This window comes from Bubalus bubalis, chromosome 4, assembly GCF_019923935.1.
Source record: "Bubalus bubalis isolate 160015118507 breed Murrah chromosome 4, NDDB_SH_1, whole genome shotgun sequence".
In the NCBI taxonomy this organism is placed as follows: Eukaryota; Metazoa; Chordata; class Mammalia; order Artiodactyla; family Bovidae; genus Bubalus; species Bubalus bubalis.
Window position 1 is genome coordinate 89,484,969 of NC_059160.1, and position 25,783 is coordinate 89,510,751.

General features: G+C 47.2%; 2 protein-coding genes across 7 annotated transcripts in view; both read right to left on the reverse strand.

Moving 5' to 3' along the window:
• Window positions 1-541: 541 nt before the first annotated feature.
• On the reverse strand, window positions 542-15,486 carry PRKAG1 (protein kinase AMP-activated non-catalytic subunit gamma 1). The gene is made up of 12 exons (XM_006054545.3): window positions 15,375-15,486; window positions 10,299-10,347; window positions 3,434-3,543; window positions 3,165-3,246; window positions 3,010-3,068; window positions 2,827-2,872; window positions 2,670-2,724; window positions 2,254-2,380; window positions 1,979-2,144; window positions 1,793-1,830; window positions 1,378-1,524; window positions 542-1,247 (listed from the first exon to the last, which is right to left on the reverse strand). Exons 1-12 carry the CDS (start codon window positions 15,381-15,383, stop codon window positions 1,143-1,145), a joined length of 993 nt encoding a protein of 330 aa, XP_006054607.1. The 5' UTR covers window positions 15,384-15,486; the 3' UTR covers window positions 542-1,142.
• Window positions 15,487-15,628: 142 nt separating this feature from the next.
• KMT2D (lysine methyltransferase 2D) overlaps window positions 15,629-25,783 on the reverse strand; it is a 39,207-nt gene continuing 29,052 nt past the window's right edge. For all 6 annotated transcript variants that reach the window (XM_044941702.2, XM_044941706.2, XM_044941703.2 and 3 more), the window contains exons 44-55: window positions 25,402-25,477; window positions 25,044-25,219; window positions 24,800-24,930; window positions 24,039-24,171; window positions 23,833-23,960; window positions 22,539-23,679; window positions 21,426-21,562; window positions 21,181-21,311; window positions 19,203-19,488; window positions 18,893-18,966; window positions 18,657-18,765; window positions 15,629-18,526 (exon numbers count right to left, since the gene is read on the reverse strand). In XM_044941702.2, the coding sequence (XP_044797637.2) occupies window positions 18,434-18,526; window positions 18,657-18,765; window positions 18,893-18,966; window positions 19,203-19,488; window positions 21,181-21,311; window positions 21,426-21,562; window positions 22,539-23,679; window positions 23,833-23,960; window positions 24,039-24,171; window positions 24,800-24,930; window positions 25,044-25,219; window positions 25,402-25,477 (2,615 nt within the window). In that variant the 3' untranslated portion in view covers window positions 15,629-18,433. The remainder of the gene's footprint in view (window positions 18,527-18,656; window positions 18,766-18,892; window positions 18,967-19,202; window positions 19,489-21,180; window positions 21,312-21,425; window positions 21,563-22,538; window positions 23,680-23,832; window positions 23,961-24,038; window positions 24,172-24,799; window positions 24,931-25,043; window positions 25,220-25,401; window positions 25,478-25,783) is intronic.

The window sequence follows — 25,783 nt, forward strand, 5'->3', positions numbered from 1 at the left end:
GCAGGTCTCTCTGCCTAGTAGAGAGACTTTCTTTCTCTTTTTCTACTCAGTTCTACCCTCAGTCTTTCTACTCTATGGAGACAGAGACCTAGCACTGTTATGGGATTTTCTTTGGGTGCCAGCTATGGTCCAGGCAGAGGAGAAAGCGAGGTGATAAGGAGACTGCAGGGAATAGGGTGGGAAACATTTATGAACGGAGAATTAGGAAGACAGTGAATCTAGTGTAGTGGTAAAGTGCATAAGTTCTAAAGAAAGACTGTTTCAGCTCAAATCCTAGCTCTACTTTTTATTAACTATGTGGCCGTAGGCTAGTTACTTGGCCTTTTTGTACCTCAGTTAAAAAAAAATCTGTAAAACTGAAATAGTATCTACTATTGTTCTGAGGATTAATTGAAATAATATATGTAAAGCACTGAGAATGGTGGCTGGCACACAGTTTAATGTATGTGTGTGTGTGCTATTATTGTTGATCTTAATGATGAGTTGAAGAAGCCTTATGAAGTAGAAACATTGGAGCAAATACAAAAATCAAACACCGAAATACCATGAAGAGGCTCCTGTCATTTTAATTAGGTTTGCCAGGAAAAGCAATAACCTCAGCTAACCACTCTGCCCTCCCCCTCCCTGCAACTCTCATCTCCTTTCATATGCATACAGCACAGGAAGCCAAGGGCCCTCCTCCCCATGATCCTCCCCACTCGCATTAGAGGAAGAAATGCCACTACATGGACTCAGCCTCCTCCATACAGCATGAAACATGATGAATAAAAACATCTTTATGCAGAGTTCTGTTGTGCCTATTTTCTTAGGGTGGAGTCAGGGACAGAGGCAAAGGCTGGGTGAGGTCTGGGGATCTCTTAGAGATCAGGATTTGCCTGAGGAGCACAGAGTCCATAGGTCACTCAGATAGGGGGCTATGCCTAAAAAGAAAGGGGCTAAGATGGGCTGGGTGAGGATAAGGAGAGCTAAAAATCCATTTTCCTTCCTCCCCCACACGTTCCCTCCTCCCATGTAGAAGGGTAGGGGGCTCCTGGGCAGGGAACAGTCACAATTCTCTAAAAGTATCATCTGTGGTTCCCAGAGCTTTGGGCAGGCAGTGAGTGGGGCATATGCCCTGGTGCTGCATGACCCCTTCCCCTGGCTCAGGGCTTCTCTCCGCCTGTGAGCACCAGCGCCTGCAAGATGTCAGATAGGGATACAATCCCCTTGACCACATCATTCTCATCCACCACTACAAGTCGGTGAACCTGCACAGAGCCACGAGGGAGAAAGGGATGTTTAGTGCCAGCCTCAGTGAAGGTGAGCCCGTCAGTCCCCACCCTCCATGCCAGACCAGAGCTGCTCCCCCAGCTTCTTCTGGGTTGCTGGCCCTCCTACCTCTGCTTCTACCAGCCTATTGATGATGGTTTCCAGAGTCTCATGCAGGTAGCACTTGAGAACACCCTCAAAGTAATGTGATCGATGTTGCAGGGCTTTGGTCACTGACACATCTAGGTTGTTGTAGGTCTTTTCTGCTGCCAGGTTCTGGGGAGAGAGAGGAAGATTCATGCAGGGAAGCAAGGGAGCCAGCCGCCAAACCCTGAGCCCACCCCACCTCACAGAGTGATTTAAAGTAGGTGTCGGCCATGCCCACAAGCCTCGCCCAGCTCATTCAATTCCTTTTCAAACAGAATTTGAAAGCTTGGAAGCTTCTAAAACCCTTAGGTCCCAGAAGAGACTCTTCTTCTCCCTCTCCACATTCAACACCCCACCCCTTTCCCTACCTCCCAACCCGCCCCCCACAATCACTCACGATAACATCAAACTTGGAGTAGATGTCCACCACACGCCCTAGGGGGACAGAGGCAGCTCAGCAAGGAGGATCTGGCATCCAAGGCTCCCCCTGCCTACAGAACCACCTTCCAGGTTGAGCTGAGGGGACAGCAGATTTTCCCACAGCCTCCCTGGAGCCCTCCTCTCCCTGTGCCCGATCCCTCACCTTTCTCATCCACCACTGGCAGGGCTGAGACTCGGTGCTGTACAAAGATGCCCAGAGCCACGTACACAGGGGTGGTGGTGCGGACCATAGCAATGTTGGCATAGGTGCCAATCTGTAGCTCTTCCAGAGACTTAGACATGAACTCTGGCTTGGGGAACTCGGTGATCTGAGGAAATAACCATCACCTTGATTTTTTTTCAAGGCCCCTCAAACTACCCTTGGATACTCCTCCAACCAGTATCTAAGAAGTAAAAACTGGGCTGAGGAGCACTTACAAATAACTTGAGGAACTTGAGGATACGCTTGTGGGTGAGGATGTACAAGGTGTTGCCTGATTCCGGGTCAATAACTGGCAGCCTGTGGATCTTGTTTCGAATTAATGAAGAGACAGCATCAAACAAGCTGTGGGAAGGCAGGGATTAACGGTAAGTCCCACAGTGGTAGGCCTGAGGGTGCTGAAGTAGCTCTAATTTAGAGTGTGCTTACAAACAGGGAAAACAGGTGGTTAAGGAGAGGAGCAGGGGGTTCAGACCAGACCTAAAGAATGTGCATGCGTGTGTATGCATGTGTGTGTATGTGGGAGGAGTGTCTTTTTTCTCTTCTGTTCCCGGCTCTTTGGGTATCTAGGGCCTCAGCTATGCTGATGGCAAGGCTCTTTCCCCTTCCGGACAAATAGGTAGGTGGAACTCACCTGGCATTAGGAGAAATGCAGACAAGTGGTTTAAAGGAGTCCTGTAGATACACCTCTGAAGGGAAAAGGGAGGTTCACAAAATATTACCATGAAAAACTGTTTCCCAGGAAACTCTCCATCCCTTTATCCTTTTACAACCCTCAGCTCTCCACATACCTCTCCAAGTTTCTATCTTGTGTTCTTCCAGCTCATAGATCTGCACCTGAAAGCAGAGGCAACAGAACTTGAGACTCAATCTCTCTGCTTTATTAACCCCTTGTAGTTGCTTGGAAGAAAGGGTATGAGAGTGAGGGACTCTGGGCAGGAAAGTGGTTTCGGTCATGGGCTCAGGAGCCTTACCAAGGCTGATTTATAGTAGCGGTGCAGGATATTGATGAAATCAGTGATGGTCAGCATGCCTAGAGGCCAAGATAACAGCCCTCAGCACAGCTCAAAAGCTTCTCTCCATGCCCAGTACAAGATGCCAATAACACAGTGTTCCAAAAACTGCTTACCCACAAAACTCTGCTTCTTACTATCCCACAAAGGGGCCGCCCGGACACCATTAGTCACCAAAGCAAAGAAAGCTTTCTTCACCTGTAGTGAAAGAGTAATAACGACAAAGGAAAATTCACAGGAGGCAGGGCTGGAAAAGAATAGGGGTTGGATATGCTGGGGAAAATGGGAGCCTAACCACATAGAAAGTCAAGCTCATCACCCTTGGGATGAGGTACTGAACCAGCGGCTCCGAGGAAGGGGGAAGGGAAAAGAGGATTTCACCCACCTGAAGGGAAGTATCAAATACAACCAGTTTTGAGCTTGTGGGAATCAGGTCATAGCAGCGATGAGACTTCATGAAGGAAGTATACACGCTATTGTTAGATTCCGGAGTCTCTGCATGGGGTGAGATAGTTAGTAGCTTCCTCCCATGCAACAACTCAGCAATCAAAAGAGGCAGCAAATAAAAGTGTTGTAGTTGCTCAGGTATTTACAGCATGATTTATAAGGCCCCCTTATAAAGGACAACAGGAATAGATATTCTGTTTTGTTGCTATTGTTCCCACAAAACCTGGATAAACTCCTTAGAAACCATTTCATCCAACTTCACCCCCAGGCAGAACTGTATCTATTGGCTCCTTAGGCAAAAGATGGCTGACTAAAACGAAAATCTATTAAACTTTCATTAACCTGTTCTAGTCTAAAAGTTTTTTTTTCCTCACCTTTAACTCATTTTCCTTCTCATATATTTAGCACATTTTCACTTGTTCTTTTTCTCAATTAAAATGTAATTAAGCTTCTTAAAATCCAAGAAGTAAACTTCTTAAAATTCTTGTTAGATTCACAGATGAGGAAGTCATGGCCCAAGGTGGGCCATTTTAGAACAGCACTAAGTTAGAGCCCAGTGCTCAATTGACCTGGCCCCAAACAACCTGAGAGTCCATCTTGGGATGACCGTGTGAATCAGAAGTCACCCCACCTACTCTAGACAAATGGCTTTCCATTCCTCTGATTTTAACTGCTTGCTCTACTCGAGCAGCAACCCCCAAAAGAACAGCCCAAATGTGCTACATGGTATGCTTGTATATCTAAAAATATTATGTCATTTAATCTGTAAGGCAAATATTGTCATTTTTCAGCTGAGAAAACAGACAGAAAGCCATAAAACAAAAACTACTCAACGTCGTATCATTAGTTAACAAGAAAGGCTCAAACATAGATCTACGTGATTCCAAAGTTCATGCTCTTAAATCCTAATCAGTTGTTTTTCATTTTTAATTTTTTTACCAAAGTTATATAGGTACACAGTTTAGAGAGTCAAATAGTTCTATGATTTTGTTAAGAAAAACTGCAGTTCCTAGCACCCACTTCACTTCACCCCTCCCCAGAGAGGAAACCTCTTTTAGCTGATTATTTTGGTACTTATTTCTATGTCTATAAATAATATGCTTATATTGCTACCTTTTTTTTTTCACTTTTAAGCATTAACTATTATCATGCAAGGAAGATGACAGGCACTCTCTATTATCATATGAGGAAGATGAAAATTTTCAATTCTATTTCCTACCAGGACCCCATTATAAACCTGTACCTCCTAATTCTCCATTCTCCCAGAAGTTAAATTGCATCAGTATTTAAGTAATTTGACTGAATATTCATTATTCTGAGCTACGTCAAGTAGTAAAGTCTGATTTTCTTTTTTCCTTCACAACTTTGTTTTCCTTGGAGTTAATAATTGTCTGTTTGCTTAGTTCTAGTCTGTTTGCTAAGTATTTAGTACTTATAACTAATTCAATCCCCAAACTCTTTACCAATTGTTTAAGTCTCCTTTCAAGAAGTTCAGAAGCATGGGATAGTCTATCAATTTAACTACCCAAAGAAGTCTCTCTGGAGCCTTCTGACCTGCTCAAATCTGGGCTGGTTTGCCTGCCATGCACTTCTGACATCTTGAGATCTTCCTTCATTTCCATCCTGGGACCCCTTTCACGTCTCTCCTGTATTAGCACTCTTGTGTCCTGTATCCCATGATTTCCTCTTTTTTGATTATTCCCTTGTTTTGGTGAAGCACATTTTCCAGTAGCTTCCTGAGAAAGGGTGCATGGGAGGTAAATTTTTTGAGACCTTGCAGACATAGACTCTGCAGACATCTCTATGTTACCCTCATCTTTGATTTAAATTTGTCTGGCTACAGAATTCTAGGTTGAACTTGATTTTCCTGCAGAATATTGAGGGCACTGCTTCATTGCCTTCCAAGCTTCTGGTGTTATTGAGAGTTTGGGGTCCTAGGCCCTTCTGATTCCTTGTATATGTCTTGTTATTTTCTCTCTGGAAACTCAGGATCTTCTCTTTGTTTGGTGTTCTGAAATTTTATGATGATTGTGCTTTGGGTGGGAGAATTTCACCCGTTGTGCTGAATATTCAACGAGAAAACTAATGTTCTTCAGTTCTAGGAAATGTTCTTGAATTACTTCCTTGATTGTTTCCTTCCCTCTGTGTTGTCATTTTTCTCCTTCTGTAACTCCTACTATTTGGACTTCCAAAACTAACCCTTAACGTTTGTTTTTGTTGTTTTTAAAACACAGGAGTTCCCCCTGCCCCGCTCACCTAATCCAGGGTTTTACTTTCCACTGTTTCAGTTACCCACAATCAAACCTTGTCTGAATATTAAATAGAAAATTCCAGAAACAAGCAATTCATAAGTTTTCAATTGTGTGGCATCCTAAGCAGCATGATGAAATCTCTTGCTATTCAGCTCAGTTCCAGCCCTGGGAGGCAATCATCCCTTTGTCCACCATATCCCATCCACTACTTATTAGTAGCTCTCTCAGTGATCAGACTGTCATGGATGTTATCACTGTGCTTGTGTGCAAGTAACCCTTTTTTTGGAGAACATCTCTGATGGCCTAGTGGTTAAGACTCCGAGTTTCTTGGAGAAGGAAAATGGTAACCCATTCTAGTATTCTTGCCTGGGAAATCTCATGGACAGAGGAGCCTGGCAGGCTACAGTCTATGGGGTTGCAAAGTCTGACACTACTTTAGCGACTAAACAACAATAACAAACCCTTATTTTATTTACTAATTGGCCATAAAGCATATGTAAAATTGAAGCCCTAATGCTGTGTGTGTGTGATTAGTTGCTCAGTGGTGTCCAACTCTTTGAGTGTTCAACCCAGGGATTGAACCTATTTCCTGGACAGCAGGCGGATTCTTTACTACTGAGCCACCAGGGAAGTCCTAAAACCTAGAATGCTTCCTATAAGTGAAAAGGTGAAAGTTCTCAACTTAATAAGGGAAAGAAAAACAATCATATGCTGAGGTTGCTAAGATCTATGATAAAAATGAATCTTCTATCTGTGAAACTGAGAAGAAACAGGAAATCATGCTAGTTTTGCTGTTGCAATTCAATTGCAAAAGTTATAGGGTCAGTGTGTGAAAAGTGCTTAGTCAAGATGTGAAAGGTATTATGTTTGTACAATAAGATATTTAGAGGCAGACAGACTGAGAGATGCAGGTTTGATCCCTGGGTTGGGAAGATCCCCGGGAGTAGGAAATGGCAACCCGCTCCAGTATTCTTGCCTAGAAAATTCCTTGGACAGAGGAGCCTGGCAGGCTATAGTCCGTGGGGTCACAAAGAGTCAGACACGAATGAGCACACATACACCTTACTCTTATAGACTGACCAACTACATTCACATAACTCTTAGTATACTCTTATCATTGTTCTATTTTATTATTGTTGTTGTTAATCTCTTACTGTGCCTAATTTGTAAATTAAACTTTATCATAGGTATGCACGGGGCTTCCCAGGTGGTGCTAATGGTAAATAACTCGCCTGTCAATGAAGGAGACACAAAAGATGTGGGTTCGATCCCTGGGTAGGGAAGAGCCCCCAGAGGAGTGCATGGGAATTGGAGAATCCCTTGGACAGAGAAGTATGGCAGGCTACATAGTCCATATGGTCACACAGAGTCAGACACGACTGAAGCAACTTAGCATGCATACACTCATAGGTATGTATGTATATAAGTCAGGATATATAGGAAAAAACATTATATATACAGTTTAATACTATCTGTGGTTTCAGGCATCCACTGGCAATCTTGTAATGTATCCCCAAGGATAAGGAGGTACTAACCACTGTTTCTTTTTTCTTTCCTCTTTTTTCACTTTTTTCATTATAGTTTATTACAAGATACTAAATACAGTTCCTATACAGTATATATACAGCTATACAGTAAGACCTTGTTGTTTCTTTTATATATATAGTAGTTTGTATCTGCTAATCTTATACTCCTAATATATCCCCCTTCTTTCTCCTTTGGTAACCGTAAGTTTATTTTCTATGTCTGAGTTCACTTTGATTTTTAATTCTTACTTTATGAGAGATTTCTTCAACTTGATTTTCCAAACCTCCTACTTAGTTTAACGCTTTTGCTGTTATATTTTTAATTTCTAAGAGCTCCTTTTTTCTTTTCTGAACATTCCTTTTCTTTAAAAAATTGCATCCTATACTTGCTTCATGGTGGAAATATGTTCTTTGAGTAAGTATTAATGTTAGTTTTTAATGTTTTCTTCTTTATGCATTGACTTTTCCCACTGTTGCTTTTTTCCTGTTTATCTTTTTCTTTTTTCTTCTTCATTTGGGGGGACAATTTAGATCACTCTTTTCACATTAGAGGCTTTCTTTAGATGTCTGGTAATCCTTGGTTTAAAGGAGGATTCAAACCATATTTTAAGAATGGAGTCTTTAAAGCTGATTAGAAGCTCTATGTGTGTAGATGAGCCTTGTTAACTGTGAACCATTTAGATGGGGAACAGTCAGTACTTATATTTTTAGGTTTTTCCTTCAGTGGGATTCTGAAGAAAAGGATTATTCATTTGACTTTGTGCTTGAGGATGAAGTCTTTTCTGTCAGCATTCTGAAAACTGAGTGTGGGAAAAGGACTAGGGTCTCAGCATCTAGTTCACCTCATGTTCGTGTTTTCAGCACAGTACCTCAGCCCCTTTCTGTACCTCCAGTCTGTGCCAAAGTTAGGATGGGCAGTTTTCCAGTTGCACTTAGTGGGGTAGGAAGTCTTAGGATGTGACTCCTCCTTAGACCTTCAGCGCTTCTGGGCTTTCCCCTCTGCTAGTTACAGTTGAGTTTTCTCAGGTATGCTAAGTCATTTACCACCCTTCTGTCTGCTTTCCAGCTTCCAAAAATTCATTGCCATTGTCTCCTTGCTTGTTCTCCCTATTTTGATAGTTTTTGTACCTTCAAGAATAATTCCTTCATGGTGGCTTTAGTGGCTTTTTTTTTTTTTTTTTGTAGGTTTGTTTTTAAAATGGTTTGAGAAAAGCAACTCTGAAACTATTTTAGAAATATTTTAGAATTCAGCAAATTAGTGCTTTTATGGGGATAATCAGCATTCTATTGAAAGTGAAGTCGCTCAGTCGTGTCCGACTCTTTGCGACCCCATGGACTGTAGCCTACCAGGCTTCTCAGTCCATGAGATTTTCCAGGTAAGAGTACTGGAGTGGGTTGCCATTTCCTTCTCCATAGTGGCTTTTTGTGAAGGAACAAAAGTAGATACATGTATTAAACCCACCATCTCTAACTGGAAGGCCACCATTGTTCTTCGAATTTGAAAATTCACAGACTCCCAAGAATCTGTCTTTTGACACCAGTTCAAGACATGCTACAATGATAGTTAAATAATATTACAGGCTGCTGCTGCTGCTACTGCTGCTAAGTCACTTCAGTCATGTCCGACTCTGTGTGACCCCACAGACGGCAGCCCACCAGGGTCCTCTGTCCCTGGGATTCTCCAGGCAAGAATACTGGAGTGGGTTGCCATTTCCCTCTCCAATGCATGAAAGTGAAAAGTGAAAGTGAAGTCGCTGAGTCTTGTCTGACTCTTAGCGACCCCATGGACTGCAGCCTACCAGGCTTCTCCGTCCATGGGATTTTCCAGGCAAGAGTATTGGAGTGGGTTGCCACTGCCTTCTCCAATATTACAGGCTACAGGCCTGCAAACATATTTGGTTTGGTTTTCATGGTATTTAAATAATTAATTTAAATAATTTAAATTAGTGCCCAATTAAAAAATTCTGGAGATATATAAGAATCCAAATTCTAACTTTCTTTTCATAATCAGAAGATCTGACAAAAATAGGTCTTGAATTCCTGAACAGCAGCAATTAACCAGACTAGGCTAGTTGCTGCCTCCTTTTAGATGCAACGAGAACCACAGGTTATTGTAATCATATGCAACCCACGTCACTACTTGATCCATGTAGACAATTTGAGTTTCTTACGCCTGCCTCAGTTGATGCTAACGCAAATGCACTTAGAAACACAAAATAAGCACTGACATCATGTTGCAGTCATCAATTATAAAGAATCAATCAGGTAATTCAAAATATGACTATATTAATTTTTGGATACTAACGACATGAAAATAGAACATTTAAAAATTCTTGTGGAGAACTCACAGACCTTTAATAATATATCCCAGAATCTCATCCCATATTTTAATCCTCTGAGAAAGTATGTATTCCTAATGCCATAAACATGTCCAAGAAAGACTAAGAGTGTTCCTGGGCAAAACCCTTTACCAGAGATGCCTATAATTTTGCTTCTTTCCAGATGACCGGGTTGGACCAGCCTGCTCTAACCAGGTATTTGGGCAGATGCTAGAATTCCCTTCTCCTGTGCCCTGAATTTTAGGGTTTAGTGCCTCTATTTCTGGATTAGTTCTAAGGGTTTTCAAGTCCCTTCTATAATTTCTTGTGTATACTCAGTGGCTTTAGTGAGATTGCTGGATGATAAAATCCTAGTGGCATTGTCTGGGCTACTCAAAACATATCAGGGACTTCTAAAACATGGTTAGCCATCCCAGAATTGCCTATGGAAGTTCTCCCTGTACCTCAAAAGTTTCTCTCAAGTGGTTTGATGACTGAAGATATTAATCATCCTCACCCTGCCCAAGATTTATTCTTAGGTGATCTCGCAAAATCACTTGTTCCTGATTTATGTGGTTTGGCACATTATCTGGCCCAGCCTTGATTTTCCCAGGGAAGACTCTGGGAAAAATTCAAAAGCACTGCTGAATACGAATTAGGATCGGGTTATCGTTTTCATACCAGTTTCCTTTCCTCAGTAAACTTACCTTGAAGATGCTCATTTTCCACAGCTGGGTAGCTATCTGAAGAAGGGACCTGGAAAGACAAGAGAAACAAAGATTCAGCCTGTCTTACGCTCCATCCATTTGAGCCTGGCAACATTAGGGGAAGGGCTGGTGAACTAATGACTTCCTTTAAAGCACTACAAGGTCCTTCAGAAATATTATCTCATTTAATCTTTATAACCCTTGCTACTGCTAAGTTGCTTCAGTCATGTCTGACTCTGTGTGACCCCAGAGACGGCAGCCCACCAGGCTCCCCTGTCCCTGGGATTCTCCAGGCAAGAACACTGGAGTGGCTTGCCATTTCCTTCTCCAATGCATGAAAGTGAAAAGTGAAATTGAAGTCGCTCAGGCTGTCTACTTGAAAGTTACACAGTCGTGTCCGTCTCCTAGTGACCCCGTGGACGCAGTCTACCAGGCTCCTCTGTCCATGGGATTTTCCAGGCGAGAGTACTGGAGTGGGATGCCATTGCCTTCTCCATATAACCCTTAGGTGAATACTATTATCAGCCTTATTTTCACAGATTAGGAAACTGAGGTTCAAGAAATATTAAGCAAACTGCCCATGGCTGGCAAGAGGTGAAATGGGGATCTGAATACAGGTTTGTGTGGTTCCAAAGCTCATGGTCTTATATACTACATTGCCTAATGAAACATTAGGACTTAAAAGCTGACACTAGAAAATATGAGCTTAAAGTTGGTTCCACAAGACTTTCACAGACTTATTTATAAAAATATGGAAGCTGGAGAGACAACACTGCTTTCCTTCAAATAGTCACTAAGTGTAGGTGTAGGCTCCTGAGTCACTGACATACACTTTACCATGAGAGGGCCGCATATGGGGAGGATCCCAGCAGCTGACTGTCACCAAGGATCAAAGTTTGAATGACTGAGGGGTAGATGAGAAGGATAAATGTTCTGAAACTAGGGAACTGAGTCCTCTCAGCACCCTTGTGAGTCAAAGCCTGCTATAGCCCAGAGGGGACTGGTTTTCCAAGTTTCCTTGTTTATGACAGTCTGAGATTAGAAACTGCTCTGAATACAGAGAAACCTTCAGAGCATCTCAGTGCTCCCTCAAGTGGGAACATTTGGAAATTTCATTGTTATCTAGAAACCCAGGAGAGATCATGATCATTTTTGTCTGCCGGAATCTAGTTTTGACTCTATTTGCTCTTTTTGGGTAATATTCCCAAAGTAACTTCAAGTCACACTTCACCTCCACAGCTGCAGTAGTAACATGAATTTAAAGGCCTTGGCTTGAACCTGGGAGGTTGGCTGGTAAACAGGGTCAAGTTGGATGGATAGCTCTAAATTTCCCTCCTCTAATAGGCCAGGGTGGGGGCAGGGGGGTAATCTCCCTCTCTTCTCTCTAGGCTGCATAAGACTTTCATCATGGCCTGGCATTTTGGCATAGCTATCGGAACAACAGCCTCATCATTTATAAGTGGGAGAGAGGCCTGTTTAGCAGTAAAGCAGTCTCACAAAGACCTATACAAAGCAGCAGAAACAGTGACTTCTGTAGAAATTATTGTACTGACCATATGATTGATACTTAATTACTTCACTGTGCTACAGTTATTTTGTTCATTATCTATCTGAACAGGCTGTAAATTCCTGGAAGCCTGAAACTATCTTACACTTCTTTGTATCTTTCTCTCATATCACCTAGCATGTGGGTTTGCATATAATTCTCAAATGTTTTGCTTCTCAACAAACTGGTAATGATTCACACTGATATGGACAGAGAGATCTAAGACTACATTACAGAGAGAGAAAAGACATACAGCTAAACAGAGACATAGATACCTACATAAGAGTTCAGACACAATTGAATATGACTTTCTTTCTGCCTGTTTCTCCACACAGGAATGGGGCAATTGTGTCTACTCTCTCTACATTTAATAACAGAGGGGACTTGAGACTACTGTACTACATAAGTGCAAAATATTATTCACAGAGACACACCCTATATCTGCTACAAGACTCACAATTTCTTCCAAACTCCTGATCCACCTTTCCAGTTGTTTGCTGGACCACCACAGATGTCACAGAGACTCCTCAAATGCTTCAATACAAGACAGAACAGCATCTGTCCCTCCAATCCTATTATTCTTTTTTTTTTAATCCTATTATTCTTAACTGTGGTTCCCACCTCTGCTTTTGCATTGCTCTCTTCCCAGGTGCCTGAACTGTGGTCTTGATTTCTCCAAGAATGAGCTATCCCAACATGCCTGCTTAGAATGATAGAGCAGGGTGTGACCTAAACTTGTCCTTAATGTCTATCAACTAAGCTGCTATGTTAGAAATAAATGCCTCAAATCCATCTCGCTCCTTTCCACTTTCACAGCATTAACATAACCTCTTACATCACATTTCTGCAACATTCTCTAAACTGTTATCCCTGACAGTTTAAGAGAAGAGGAAATCTATTTCCTCTTCAATTTGTCTTTCATGCTGTCACTAAGTTCTCTCCCCAGGCATCTCAGGTTTGGAAGGGACTTTCAACTCCAGGAACCAAGAACTCACTACTCTCTGAAGTAGCTCCTCCGTTTACAGAAAGTCATTAGGAATATTCTTAAAGTACACTCACTACCTTGCTCATATATCTGTGTGTGTGTGTGTGTGTATGTGCGTGCACTGTCATGTCCAACTCTTTGCAACCCCATGGACTGTAGCCCACTAGGCTCCTCTGTCCATGGAATTTTCCAGGCAAGAGTACTGGTGTGGTTGTCATTACTATTCCAGGGGATCTTCCTGACCAAGGACTGAACTTGTGTCTCTTGTGTCTCTGCATCGGCAGGCAAGTTCTTTACCACTCACACCACCTGGGAAGCCCCAAATCTTCCATGGGTCTCCTTATTACAAAACAAAGTTCAAACTTAATGTGATATGCAATATCTTCAACCTACTTTCCCAGTCTTTTCTCCAACTATGATCAAAATCCAAAGTTCCAGCAACATCAGCCACTGTTCAGTTCAGTCAGTTCAGTCGCTCAGTCGTGTCCGACTCTTTGCGACCCCATGAATCGCAGCACGCCAGGCCTCCCTGTCCATCACCAGCTCCCGGAGTTCACTCAGACTCATGTCCATCAAGTCAGCGATGCCATCCAGCCATCTATCTCATCCTCTGTCGTCCCCTTCTCCTCCTGCCCCCAATCCCTCCCAGCATCAGAGTCTTTTCCAATGAGTCAACTCTTTGCATGAGGTGGCCAAAGTACTGGAGTTTCAGCTTCAGCATCAGTCCTTCCAATGAACACCCAGGACTGGTCTCCTTTAGAATGGACTGGTTGGATCTCCTTGCAGTCCAAGGGACTCTCAAGAGTCTTCTCCAACACCACAGTTCAAAAGCATCAGTTCTTCGGCGCTCAGCCTTCTTCACAGTCCAACTCTCACATCCATACATGACCACAGAAAAAACCATAGCCTTGACTAGCCGGACCTTTGTTGGCAAAGTAATGTCTCTGTTTTTGAATATGCTATCTAGGTTGGACATAACTAGCTGGTCAGCCACTGGCTGACCCCCAATTAATCGCTACACACCCCAGTTTCTATGCCCTTGCTCACAGTTCTCTCAACCCGCAATGCCCTCTAGTGGGCTGACAGTAACTTCTCCCTCCCCTATGGTGCCACAGTCCTTTTTTTGCATCTTAATGATAGCATTCACTACAATCTACCCTAAATAACAGCTGTCACTGACTTGCCCTTGCCTCCACTGCAGTTAGGCTAAGCATTTTCAAAGTGGGGTTTTCTTTTTTCTTCATTTTATTTATTTATCAGCTGCACCACATGGCCCATGGTATCTTAATTCCCCCACCAGCAATCAAACCCGGGATCTAGCAGTGAAAAGGTCGAGTCCTAACCACTGGACTGCCAGTGTACTCCCCTTTTTTTTTTTTTTTTTTAGAACAATTTCTATTCCAAGAAACTTCTAATCTAGTACATAAAATATGATGGCTAAATTAGAAAATCCATATAATAAGTAAAAAATAATGTCATTTTGAATTTAATGGAATAAGACCTTTTATTTTTGCTCAAAATTCTCCTAATCTATAAGGACTTACTCCCTTGCCTGGGTGACCAGCTGCAAATCATTTTACTTTGGTTTGATTTCTTCTTTATAACCTGAGGGACATGACCTCTCTGCAGGCAGAGAAAGAGCACAATAAGGGAATTACTCTGGGCATGTAACTGATGGAGAGAAAGGTGAACCTGCAGCCGTCATACAACTACAGTAGGAGATGATAAAAAACCAGGAGAGGAAGAGCTACTCTGTTTGACAAAGAATACATGGAAGGAAGGAAGAGAATGGGAAGGGTTCCAGAGTGCCAGACCAAGGCTCCTGAGAGTGAGGGGAGGTACAAACAGATAGTAGGGGACCTGCAGCAACTTAGGGAGGATGACAGGGTCCTGCCACAATCTGTCAATGCCTGCTACCCAAGAAGGAGCTAGGCCAACACACCTGCTCAGAATCGCAGAGCAGGGCATGACCTAAACTAGATCAGGGACACAGTAGCCTCTAACACTGGAAGATTCCCTCCTTCAGGGAAACCCCACTTTTCAGTCTTATTAAGGCTACGTTATCTCGCTGAACACCTCAAAGTAGTATAAGTCTTTCAGACGTCCCTCCTGCCAAAGATTCTATGGATCACACTCGGACAACTGGGGGCCAGGTGCTACCTGCAAGTGGGGGTCCCTCGGAACCCCCTGCTTCACCTAGGGAAGCTGGCTCACGACCCTTCTCTCTCAGGCAAACCTCTGAAGGGCTTGAGGTGCTAAATGAGGAGGAGGTCCGAGATCGCCAGAGAGTGCGTGGGTTTCAAGGAGGGAGGCAGGAGTCATTGCCCGCTCGGGCTTAAAGTATCGTGGACCGAAGGTAGGCACCGGCGCGGCCCAGTCGCTGAAATGCGCTCAAAGAGCGGAGGAGCAGGGTCACGGTCTAGGACAGACACCCTGCTTCTCGTTGACTGGGCACCAGCGCCGGTCCCGGTTCCCCAGTCCTCTGACTGGGGTCTCGGGCTCCACAGCGCACCCCCGCCCCCCGCCACATTCCCGCGCTCCTCACCGCCTCCATCGCGAGAGACGCCGGCTGGGTTCTTTCGCTTTAGGAAGCTGGCCCGGGGCAAGGGGGCGGAGAAGGCCCCGCCCCACGTCCGGTACCGCGACGCACTTCCGCCTACGTCAGAACCTACGCAAGCCAAGGGTGGAAAGCGGGGAGCTCACCCTTCCGGTGTGTCCTGGCCTCAGAAACCGCCCTCCCCGGGTCCTCAGACCTCACTGATCCCACCGACGGCGAGGGTGACGGGACGGAGTCGCTTGTATTTAAAATGTTCTTTTTTTTATTTGTCGTTTAAAAACAAACTTGGAAGAAGCAAAATCCAAAACTTGCCCTTTGCCTCTTGCAACATAAATTATGTACACTTCAGAATGATCGCTGATACAAAACATGCCAAGGACAGGGGCGCTGGGGGTGGAAGGAGAGAGGGCGCTTTAAAAAAGGGAATCATTTCATCCGTTGTTACGAAGGACCAACCTTGCTGTACAGGATACACACAACACAAAATAAAGTCTTCACGGGATTCACACTTGTCAGAGATTTATTTTTTAAAAAGGGGGAGGGTCCTGGAGGTGAGAGAAGACCATAAATGGGAAAAAACTGAAAATTGAATATGTGCAAGTGTAAACCAACCCAAAGTACAAACATGGGGGGGGGGGGCGAGGGGGAGGGAGGGAATTCTGATGCAATTATACAGGCGGGGTACTTAAAAAAAAAAAACCAACAACCAAAATTCCAACCTTGTAGCTTGGGTCTGAGTTAGTTTATATAAAAATTAAAAACTGTATAAGGTTTCTTCACTAAATTCTACAGGACTATCAGATACCTAGCATATGCTTACAAAGTCTGCCCCATCCCCTTTTCCCAATCCCAGGGCCCAAGCCCCAATCAGAGCCTGACTGGCAGGAGCCAATCTCCCCTTCCCTGTAACCTAGACCTTTTGCTCTTGGAAAAGGAACATCCAATGGCTTTGGGGGCAGAAGCCCAGTCTCCCCACTGTGATTTCATTACAGTGGTTTCTGTGGGGGTGGGGGATGTTATTCTCTTAAACATTTGCAGCTTGAAACAGTTGAGGAAGCAGCTTAAAAATAAAAAAAAATTCCCTACCCCCATCAATCTGCAACCCCCCAAATTCAAAAACAAACAAAAACAAACCTAAAATCACAACAGCGACCGTGCTCCCCCTCCAGCAGGCCCACCCATACACCACCACCAAGCCCACCCCCACACTCCAGACATTTGATTCTTGAAAATATTAATTACAAAATGCCCTTTGCCCACAGCCCCTAGGAGAGAACTGCATATAAGCTTCATCTTCATCCCCATGGCTCCCTACCAGAGAGGGGTCTGGGGCCTCACCCACCCCCTGACCTACCCCTACCCCCAGGAAGAGGTTCAACTGCAGCACAAGCTTGGGCAGAAAGGGGAAGGAAAGGGAGGCAGGGGAACCCATTACCCTCTGGCTCCCCCTGGGGCCAGCTCACTTTTGTGCGTTATAACATAGTCCAACTATACAAAAGGGGGTGGAAATCGCCCAGCCTCTATACCCCCACCTTACAGCAGTCATAGCCAGGGGGTGGGGAGGAGGGGGTGAGGAAAAGGGCGGTAGGTTGGGTAATGGAGGGGGCTCCCCCACAAGGGGAGCTCCATGTATCCGCCCCACACCCCCCTACCATTTATAAACTGGTTTTGTAAAAAGAAAATAGATATATTTATATAGAATATATAAAGCACAAAAATTAGTAGTTTTACATTTGCTCTCCCCGGGGGTGGGGGGAGAGGGGAGGGTTCTCACCTCCAGCCGGCTCCCCCATGCCCCACAAGACTATGTACAATCCCATGTATAAATAGATAAATACCCCCCACCCTCCCCGCGCTGACACTAAGCTCCCCCACCCCCACATCACCACCCCTTCTCACCAGACCAGCAGCAGTTTGGTGACTGAGGGAAAGTGGGAGCTCCGGGCCACACCCTGCCTCACTGGGTATGGGCATGCCACTCAGGGATAGCCCTCACCCGACCACCCACCCACCCCATCCAGGGGCTGGAGGGCAAATGGGCTCATGATGGGGTTGGGAAAACAGGAGGGAGATACTCTGGTCCTAAGTTGAGCACACCCCTCCTGCCCCCATGTCCAGATGGAGAAGGAAGTCCTAGAGCAACTAGGGGCCAGTCATCCCCAATCTTCATCATCATTAGCCTCAACCACCATCCCATGCCCGTAATTAAAAACAAAGATGGATTTTTTGTTGTTGTTTTTTCTTCTTCCTCCTACCCCCCTTCCACCCACTCAGAAGAGGGCAGTGAGGTGGGGGAGAGGGTTGGGGCAGTAGGGGGCTTGGAGAGGGTCTCACATTTCAAAACAGCAAAAAATCCAACACTTAAATGAGGTAGGTGTGGGTGCGGGGTCTCCTTGCCCGGCTTGCCTGGCTTGCCCTCCTGGGCAGCTGGGCGCCTCTTTCCCATTCCTGTTGCATTTGTCAGAGTGGAAAACAAGGAAACACAACCCATAGAGAGACAGAAACACAGAGGAGAAGAGGGAGACAGAGACAGATCGAGAGGGAAGGGGATGGGGGTGAGGGTGGGGGCAGGACCCGGCAGGCAGGGCCAGGTGTGGGACCCGGCCTTTGGGATTGTCAAGCTTAGTCAAGTCTCTTTGCAGCCTTGAGTTGGGCCAGAGAGGTCGGTGGGAGCAGCAGGGCTGTGAGGCCCGGCCACACATCCTCCTCCCCCCTCCCTGCTGCCTCCCAGATGCTTCTGGGTAGTTCCCGGCCCATATCCCCCTCAAACCTGAGATGCCCAATGGCTGCTTCTGTCTGGCCCCTCCTGGAGCTGGGGGCAGAGATGCCAGCCTGGGGGCCGGTGGCGGGGAAGAGGGTCATCCCTGGTGCCCAGGGTGGGCTTGGCCTAGGGCCCTCTGCCCCAGCCTCCTGCTCCAGGGGCTCCGGTCAGCCGGCAGCCCCAGCCCTGGGTCCTGGCTCTGGCTGCTACCTCTCTTCCCCCTCATCCCTTTCAGGGAAGAGGTTGGGGGTGGGGGGACTCCCCTGCCTGGTAGCCTCAAAGCTTCTTAGTTCATCCATTTCCGACAATTCCAGGCTCCACAGTGGCAGGGGATCTTGTGCTGATCGTCCTCAAAATCAAACTGATAGTCATATGTCAGCTGGAAAGAGAAGAGGGCACAATCAAGGCCAGTCCGCCAGAGGAAGTGGGGGAGGGTGGTGGCCTTGGGATTGGACTTCGGGCAGAGAAGAGGGAGCTGCTGTCACTCACTAAGAGACGCTTCCTCTTACCTCCTCTCCTTTGGGGATTCGCCGGCTGGAGATGATGATGATTTTGTCCTCCTTGTCAAATGTCACAACTTCCGCCACACAGTTAGGGGCACAAGAATGGTTAATATACCTAGGCAGTGGGACAAAGGCAGAAATACCAAGCTACTGGGTTGGATGATGCTGGTTCCTTGTTGGCCCACCCCCAGAGTGCCACCCTGAGGGACTCCTAAATCCCTTCTTGCTCATCCCTCTCTCACCTGGCGGGGCCTCCGGTCAACGTAGCATCAATGACATGTTCGTTGTTTATTCGAAACATGTAGATGCCTCGATTCTAGAAAGGCAGAGGTTGCAGAAGGGGCAAGAGTATCAGAGAAGGGCAGCAGTGGTTGGTGGTGGTGGGGTCAGGTGGTGGGCTTGGGCAGTGAGCTCATCTTCATTTCTTACTCTTCCTTTCTCCTGCCTCTCCCCTCCTCTTCCCACAGCAGCTTTCCACCTGCTCCTCTGGCCCCAATCCTGCCCCTGCCCCTTGGCTAAGTGCACCATGATGGCCCCTCTGCCAGCCCATACCTGCTCCTCATAGATTTTCTCCCGCCGGTTGGCCACCTCATTGCGAATGATGGTGCCAATGTACTCAATGACCATTGTGTGCTTTTCTAGGTCCTTGGCTGCATAGAGACCCAGGCCCTGGATACGGGAGCGAGCCAGATAGACATTGTTCTTCCACTCAGTGCGCAGCCGCCGGTACTGAGATGACTTGGAGTGCACAAACTGCTTGCTGTACGGGGTGTTGGTCTCGCCTGTGAAGGTGCTCTGATATGCCTTGGACATGCTGGTGCTGTTCAGAGTGTGGGGCCTGGGAGGTGATACAGTCCATAGTCCATGACAAGACAGCTCTAGCCCAGACCGGGCACACACCACCCGCTTCCTCCCTGGGATGTGTAACACTCCAATGAGGGCGCGTGCTGCCTTGGGAGTGGAGTAGAGGCATCTGAGTCTTGGCTGTGGTGAGGCAGCAACTAGCTACGGGGACCCTTCCAACACCCTGTGTGGCAGAGAGAGCCCAGGATGGCGGGGTGGGGTGTGAAGGGAGGGGAGGGGCACTGATTCCCCTACACTGAGCCTGCTCTCCCATCTCCCTGCCTTCTACCACCCTCCTGCCAAACCAGACTCAAGGCCACGCTCACGACCTCTGGGAGGTCTTCCCCAAGCAGCCCAGGCCTGGAATTCAGGCTCACGGATTTGTTCAAATCTCTGAGTCCTATCTCCTGCTTGTGCTGGAAGCTCTGCAAACGGGGGCCATGTCTACCACACTGGGCTGGATTTGAATTAAAACTGGCCCTGAATTCACAGCCAAATGGTGGTATCCTTTCCTTTCTTTAGACTGTTCCCTTTCTCTGCCATAACATTGGGCTCTGTGCAGATGGCTCAGTGCAGGGGAATGACTGCTGCCTAGCAGGATGCCTTTTCACCACCCTAGGGCCCCAGCCAAGTTCTTGCCCATCCCAGAGCAGTGGTTTTCAAACTGACTCTTTTTCATACAGCAGAAATCTTGTTTTTTTCTTTAACAAAACATTACAGGAATGCCAATACACAAACTAGATGGAAACGGAACTCTTCTGGTTGAATCCAATATGGGGAAGGGGGAAGTTATGCATGGAGAGGGCCAAGTTCTGCCCACTCAGTTTATGTGTTCCAGGGCTTTCTGAAACACAGTTTGAAAACCACTGGTGTAGAGCATCAGGGACCAGGGCTGGCGGGGGTAGAGTTTGACGCTCTACGACAGCCCAAAGAGCAACCGAAGACCTTCAAGAAAGCCCTCCTCTCATGGATTCTGCCTCCCTCTACCCAGGGACCAAGGTCAGGCTACTGTGGTACACAGCAAGAACAGTGAACCACAAATCAAGAGGTAAGGCTCTGGTCCCAGCTGTGACCTTTGTCTAGTCACTTAACCTTTCTGGGTCTCAGTTTTCTCAGCTGTAAATGGGGATAATACCACCTGCCCTACCTACCTCATAAGGTTGTTGTGAGGATCAAATGAGATAATGGATGTGAAAACGCTTTGAAAAAAAAAGTATTAAGTGCTATACAAATGTAAGGTTTTATTATTTTTTTCTATTATATTCCTAATTATTTATTTTTGACACCAACTCAGCCTGGGGATAGGAAGGTGAATCTAGCACTCGTGGGGCATCTGTCTAAGGTTGGGGAGAATCACAGGCCCCCTGGAAGCAACACAGGAGAGGAGGTGGCATCTGGGTCCTTTACACATAAGATCTCACCACCGTCTTCCCAGAACCTCCCCAAGGGCCATTCCCAGGACACCCAAGAGAAGTGTCCCTAGATGCAGGTCAACCCCAAGCACCTGAGAGGCTGGGGGAGGAAAAGGATACCCTAGTGGTACCTGTATACCCTCAAGTCAGGAGGCTAGAGTGAACCCCCAGTCTTTCCAAGGGAACTCTGATCTGTAACCCCAAACACTCATAATTAGCCAGAGGGTCCTACCAACCGCATACCCACAACCCTTGGTCCAGCCCCACAAGCTCACCGTTTGTAGTGTGTGAGGATTTTAGGCTCTGACCGAGCACAGCCAGTGGGGTTGATCATGAGCGGTAGCTCCATCAGGGGGTGGCGTCCATAGCGGAATAAATAATTTTGACAGCTTTCCACTCCAGGCAGCTGTGGGCACAGGTCACACTCACTTCAGCCTGAGCACTTCTGGGGCAAGACCAACATTTCCAGGGCCCTCCCAGCCCCCAGCCACCAGCCGCCAGCCCCCAGCCCTTTCCTTACTGATTCAGCTATGCGCAGCACGGCATGCACTGTCAGCCCAAAGAGCTCCTCGCCTTTCAGGTACTCGGGGAAGAGACGCAGCATGTCGGCCTCTTTCCTCATGGCTGCCACAGGCTCAATGATGCGATTCCAAACGGCTAAGAGACAAGGAAAGACAGCAGCCCTCAGAGGCAACTTCTGCTTACTGACCTCAGCCCTAACCTCCATCTGATGCTAGGCTGGTTTTCTGTAGCCTGCCCACCTTGCTATCAAGAGGCTGTGTGGTTCTTCAGGAACCTCTCTTGGCCTCCCAGTCTCAGTCTCTCTCAACAAGCCAGGAGGTTTGCCACCCTGGAGGGGCATCAGAGAGCCTTGTGACACAGAAACATGAACCCAGGGCCCAGGATACCCAACACAGTCCATGGATCTTACATGAGAGCCAGAGCAGCTCAAGCTCCAGGCATGTTCTGGAGTGAGAAGACTTAGGTTCAGATTCTAATGCTGGCCATGGGGCCCTTAAGGCAAATATTACGTTGGTGAAAAAGTTTGTTCGGGTTTTTTCTAAAACCTGAACGAATATTTTTTTGGCTAACCCACTACTTAAATCTCTCCACTACTCAGTTTATGTATAAACTTGGCATAATAATAGTACTTACCTTGAAGAGTTGCATGAACAAAATAACCTACATAAACCACTCAGCTCAGTTTGTGGCACATAATACACGTTCACTACAACGTTAATTCTGTTACTTTTACCATTAATACCGAAACCAAGATCAAAAGATTTTATCCAGGGGAAAGCAACCATAAGGAACTCAAGCCTAGGATGAGATTGGGTAAACTGGGCGACAGGGTCTCAGACCTGTATCCTTTAGATCCACTGAGATTAAGAAAAGGAGCTGGAATATGTATAGTCAGAGAAGCAAAGTATCTTCAATTACATAGAGAATTCAAAGTGGCTGAGAAAGGCCAAAACACTTTCTCTGGAGAACTTCAAGAGACCTCTACCTGCCGGAAGTGGGGGAACAAGATCACTCAATAAGGAGCCTGAAGGTTTCGTCTCAACATTGGAAAGGTGACTCTGGGAGAAACTCGCCCAATGCTATACTACGGCTGCAAGGGTCCCGTGCTCACCCTGCGGAGAGGCGTCCGTGAAGACCATGTCCTCCAGGCCCTGCTCCATGACTTTGATCACGAACTCCGGCCGCCCATTGTTCTCACCGATGGAGCAGCGGTAGCAGCAGCGGCGGTTGTTAGTGCGGAGGCTCCAGTAGATGCGCGTGGCCTCGTAGCCCACTGGATAGAGGGCAGTGGCACTGTGGAAGTCGGCCATCTGGTGGGGCAGCAGCTGTCCAATGGCATGGAACACAAGGCCCCCCACCCGGAACATGTGCAGCCGCTCTCCCCGCTGGATGATGCTGGCAATCTGCTTCACCTCATCCCGCTCAATGTAGACCCTCCGGAAGACAGCAAAAGAGCTCAGCTCCTGCTCACAGGGCCCCTTGATCTTATGCATTGGACATAGCATGGTCTTGTCCTTGAAGAACATGCACTTCGCGCGGATGGCACAGGCAAAATGGTAGACGTTGGGGCAACGCATTCGATTGCAGCTGCTGGTGGCACCAGTGCGCTGGCACAGGGAGCACTTGGTGAGCAGGCCTCGGTGCAGGGCAACCTCCACGTTCATCAGCGCCCCGCCCTGGGTCTCATATACCTCTGTGGACCACAGGGCACAGTTGAGGTGCACCCACAAGTCCAAGTCCAGGTTCAGCAGGCGGGCAGGCCCATCCGTGGCCCCATCCCCCTCCTCATGACAGAAGCAGCAGCGCCGCATGTCTCGAGGCACCTTGTCAGGTCGCAAGGCTGTGCCGAGCTGTTCCATGAACTCAGCCACTTCCCGCTCATCCTCCTGCCGCACACCACCCTTCTGGATAGTCAGCAGCAGCCGGAGCCGCTTCCAGCGCACCCCCTTCCACTTCTTGAGGCGAGGGGGCCGGGAATCTTCACTTTCTTCAGGAGGCCGGGCTCGGGGCTTGGGCCGGGTAGATTCAGGGGACGAGGCCAGTGGCAGAGGCGAGGGGATTGGTGGCTCAGCTGAGGGTTCAGCTGGAAGTTCAACCAAGGGTTCAGCAGGGGGGCTGGCAGGAGAGGGTGCCAGAGGGGAAGGAGGTGGGGAGGGTTCTTCAGGAGGTGGGGCCGAGAGCTGTCGCACATCCAGGTTGGAGACGTTGTAGGTGTAGCTGTGCTGGGTGGGGGGCTCTGGGGCAGGGCTCTCCTATGGGAAGATAGGAGAGCCCTGTACCGTTAGTGCTGGCTCCTCAATTAACTAGTCACCTCTCTCCTCCCACCCAGATTCCACTCGCCCCAAAGCCCTCTGCCTTCTCTGTCCTAGCCAGATACCCACCCTGTCTTCTTACAACAGACCCACCTGTTTGAGGAGACTCAAGATGTCTAACTGACTCTTGAGTGTATAGCCAGGCAACACAGCATCAAACTGCTTCAGCCAATCAGGGCCAGCCTCTGGGCTCTTGCCTCCCAGACTCTTTTCTTTCCCACCTGCAGGAAGGAAGGGGTCAGAGATTCCCACCACAATCACTCCCCGTGGGCCCCAAGGAGTTTTTCTGCCATACTCACCAGGGCCCTCAGCCTCCCCCTTCTTAGGCTCGATGCCAGCCCGGGCAGGGCTCTCTGGGAACAGCACCTCATAGGAATTGGGGATCTTCATGCTCAGCAGCTCTGCCACTGCCACCATCATGCCATTCAGGTTCTGCCAGGGCAGGAAAGGGGATATGACAGCCATGTCGGCAGAGTGAGAACTATCACCAGCTTGGTGGGGACCACAACACCCAGAACGCAGCTCCCTAAGCGGCCCGTCAGTCCTGCCCCTGTGCCATCTGGCTTCTTCTCATGCACCTCTTTTAAAGGCAGCCTTTCTCAAATCGCTGTGGGCATTAACAGGAGCTCACAGAAAGAGACCTGCGGTAACTGGGCTTAGGAAATGATACACTGCATCCACCCCTTGGAAAGTCCCAGTACACATTAGCAAAGTAAAGGATCTGCAGAGTCTTGTAACAAAGAAACCTGTTTTGCTATTTTAACTGAGATTTCCAATTTCCTTTGATCACAAGATCCTGATAACATTTTCAAAAAAAACAGAATTCCATGCAATGCGACTGGGGGGACATGTTTGGTAACACTTTGCCCCTGAACTATGAGCTCCTTGAGGGCAGGGCAGCCCCTTGTGCTACATTTTTTCTAATCCCACACTCCAGCTCAGGCTTTCATTCACAGGAGGTCCTCAATACACAGGTTTAAATGACTGGATTTATCCAGAGAAGCTGGACTGCCCTCTGACCGGCATCCCCTCCTGGCCCAGAGGCATCCCCAGGACATACCTTGGCGGCAGCAGCAGAAACCGTCAGCATGACTGACACCTCGTTTCCTTTGCCCTTTTCCCAAGTTGGAGCAGGCAGCTTCCTGGTGGTCTCCAGATCCAAGACTCCATAAGGTTTGCTCTCTGGGAAGACTGAATGACAAAGAAAGACCTGTGTAAGCTCCAGCTGCCTCACTCCCTGACCTCTGACAATGCAGCCGGGCCAGGCCAGGCCAGGCCGGGTCCAGGCCCAGAGTCACCTCTACCTGGAATGCTGGCCCGAGGAATGATGGGGATGACGGGGGAGAGAGCCCGGTCATCCTGCTCCCACCGGCCTGAGCCCAGCTGAGGGAAACGGGGAGCCTCCTCCCCCAGGATGCTCTCAGGGGATGAAGCTGGCACGATGCTGTCAGGAGAATCGCTGTCCTCATCACTCTCCATCCTGTGGGCCAAAAGTAGACACTCACTGCTACAGCCCAGCAGGTGCCCCCTCCCAAATCTAAAGATTTGTGGATGTTACAGCCCTATTTGAAATCTGCCATTGGTCAAAAGAAAAAAACAAGGAAAAATGAGCAACTGGTACCCCACCCCAATTCCTCATCCCCATCTCTGCCCCTTCCACACCTGACATCCTCAGTCTGATTGTGAGGGGGTGTAGGCAAAGCGGCCAGCAGGTCTAGACTTTTCACTTCTGAAGCATCTGCAGGGTAGAGAGGAGAAGAAAAGTCAGGCTGAGGTCAGGCCAGAGCTGCTGGTGCTTCTCCCACATGTTTCAGGCCTAACGGGTACAAGATCTAGCTCAGTTCTATGACCACTATCTACTCATCCACCCATCTGCCAGTTTGGGGTACATGAGCTATAAATTTATTGAACCTTTCTAAAGAGTGTACTCTGCAGTGTACGCTCATTGGTTATAGTCTTTCAACAACTCCATTAAATGAGTACTATTTTTATTTTAGAGTGAGAAAATTGAGGCTCACACAAGTCAATCAAGTTACTTGGCTGC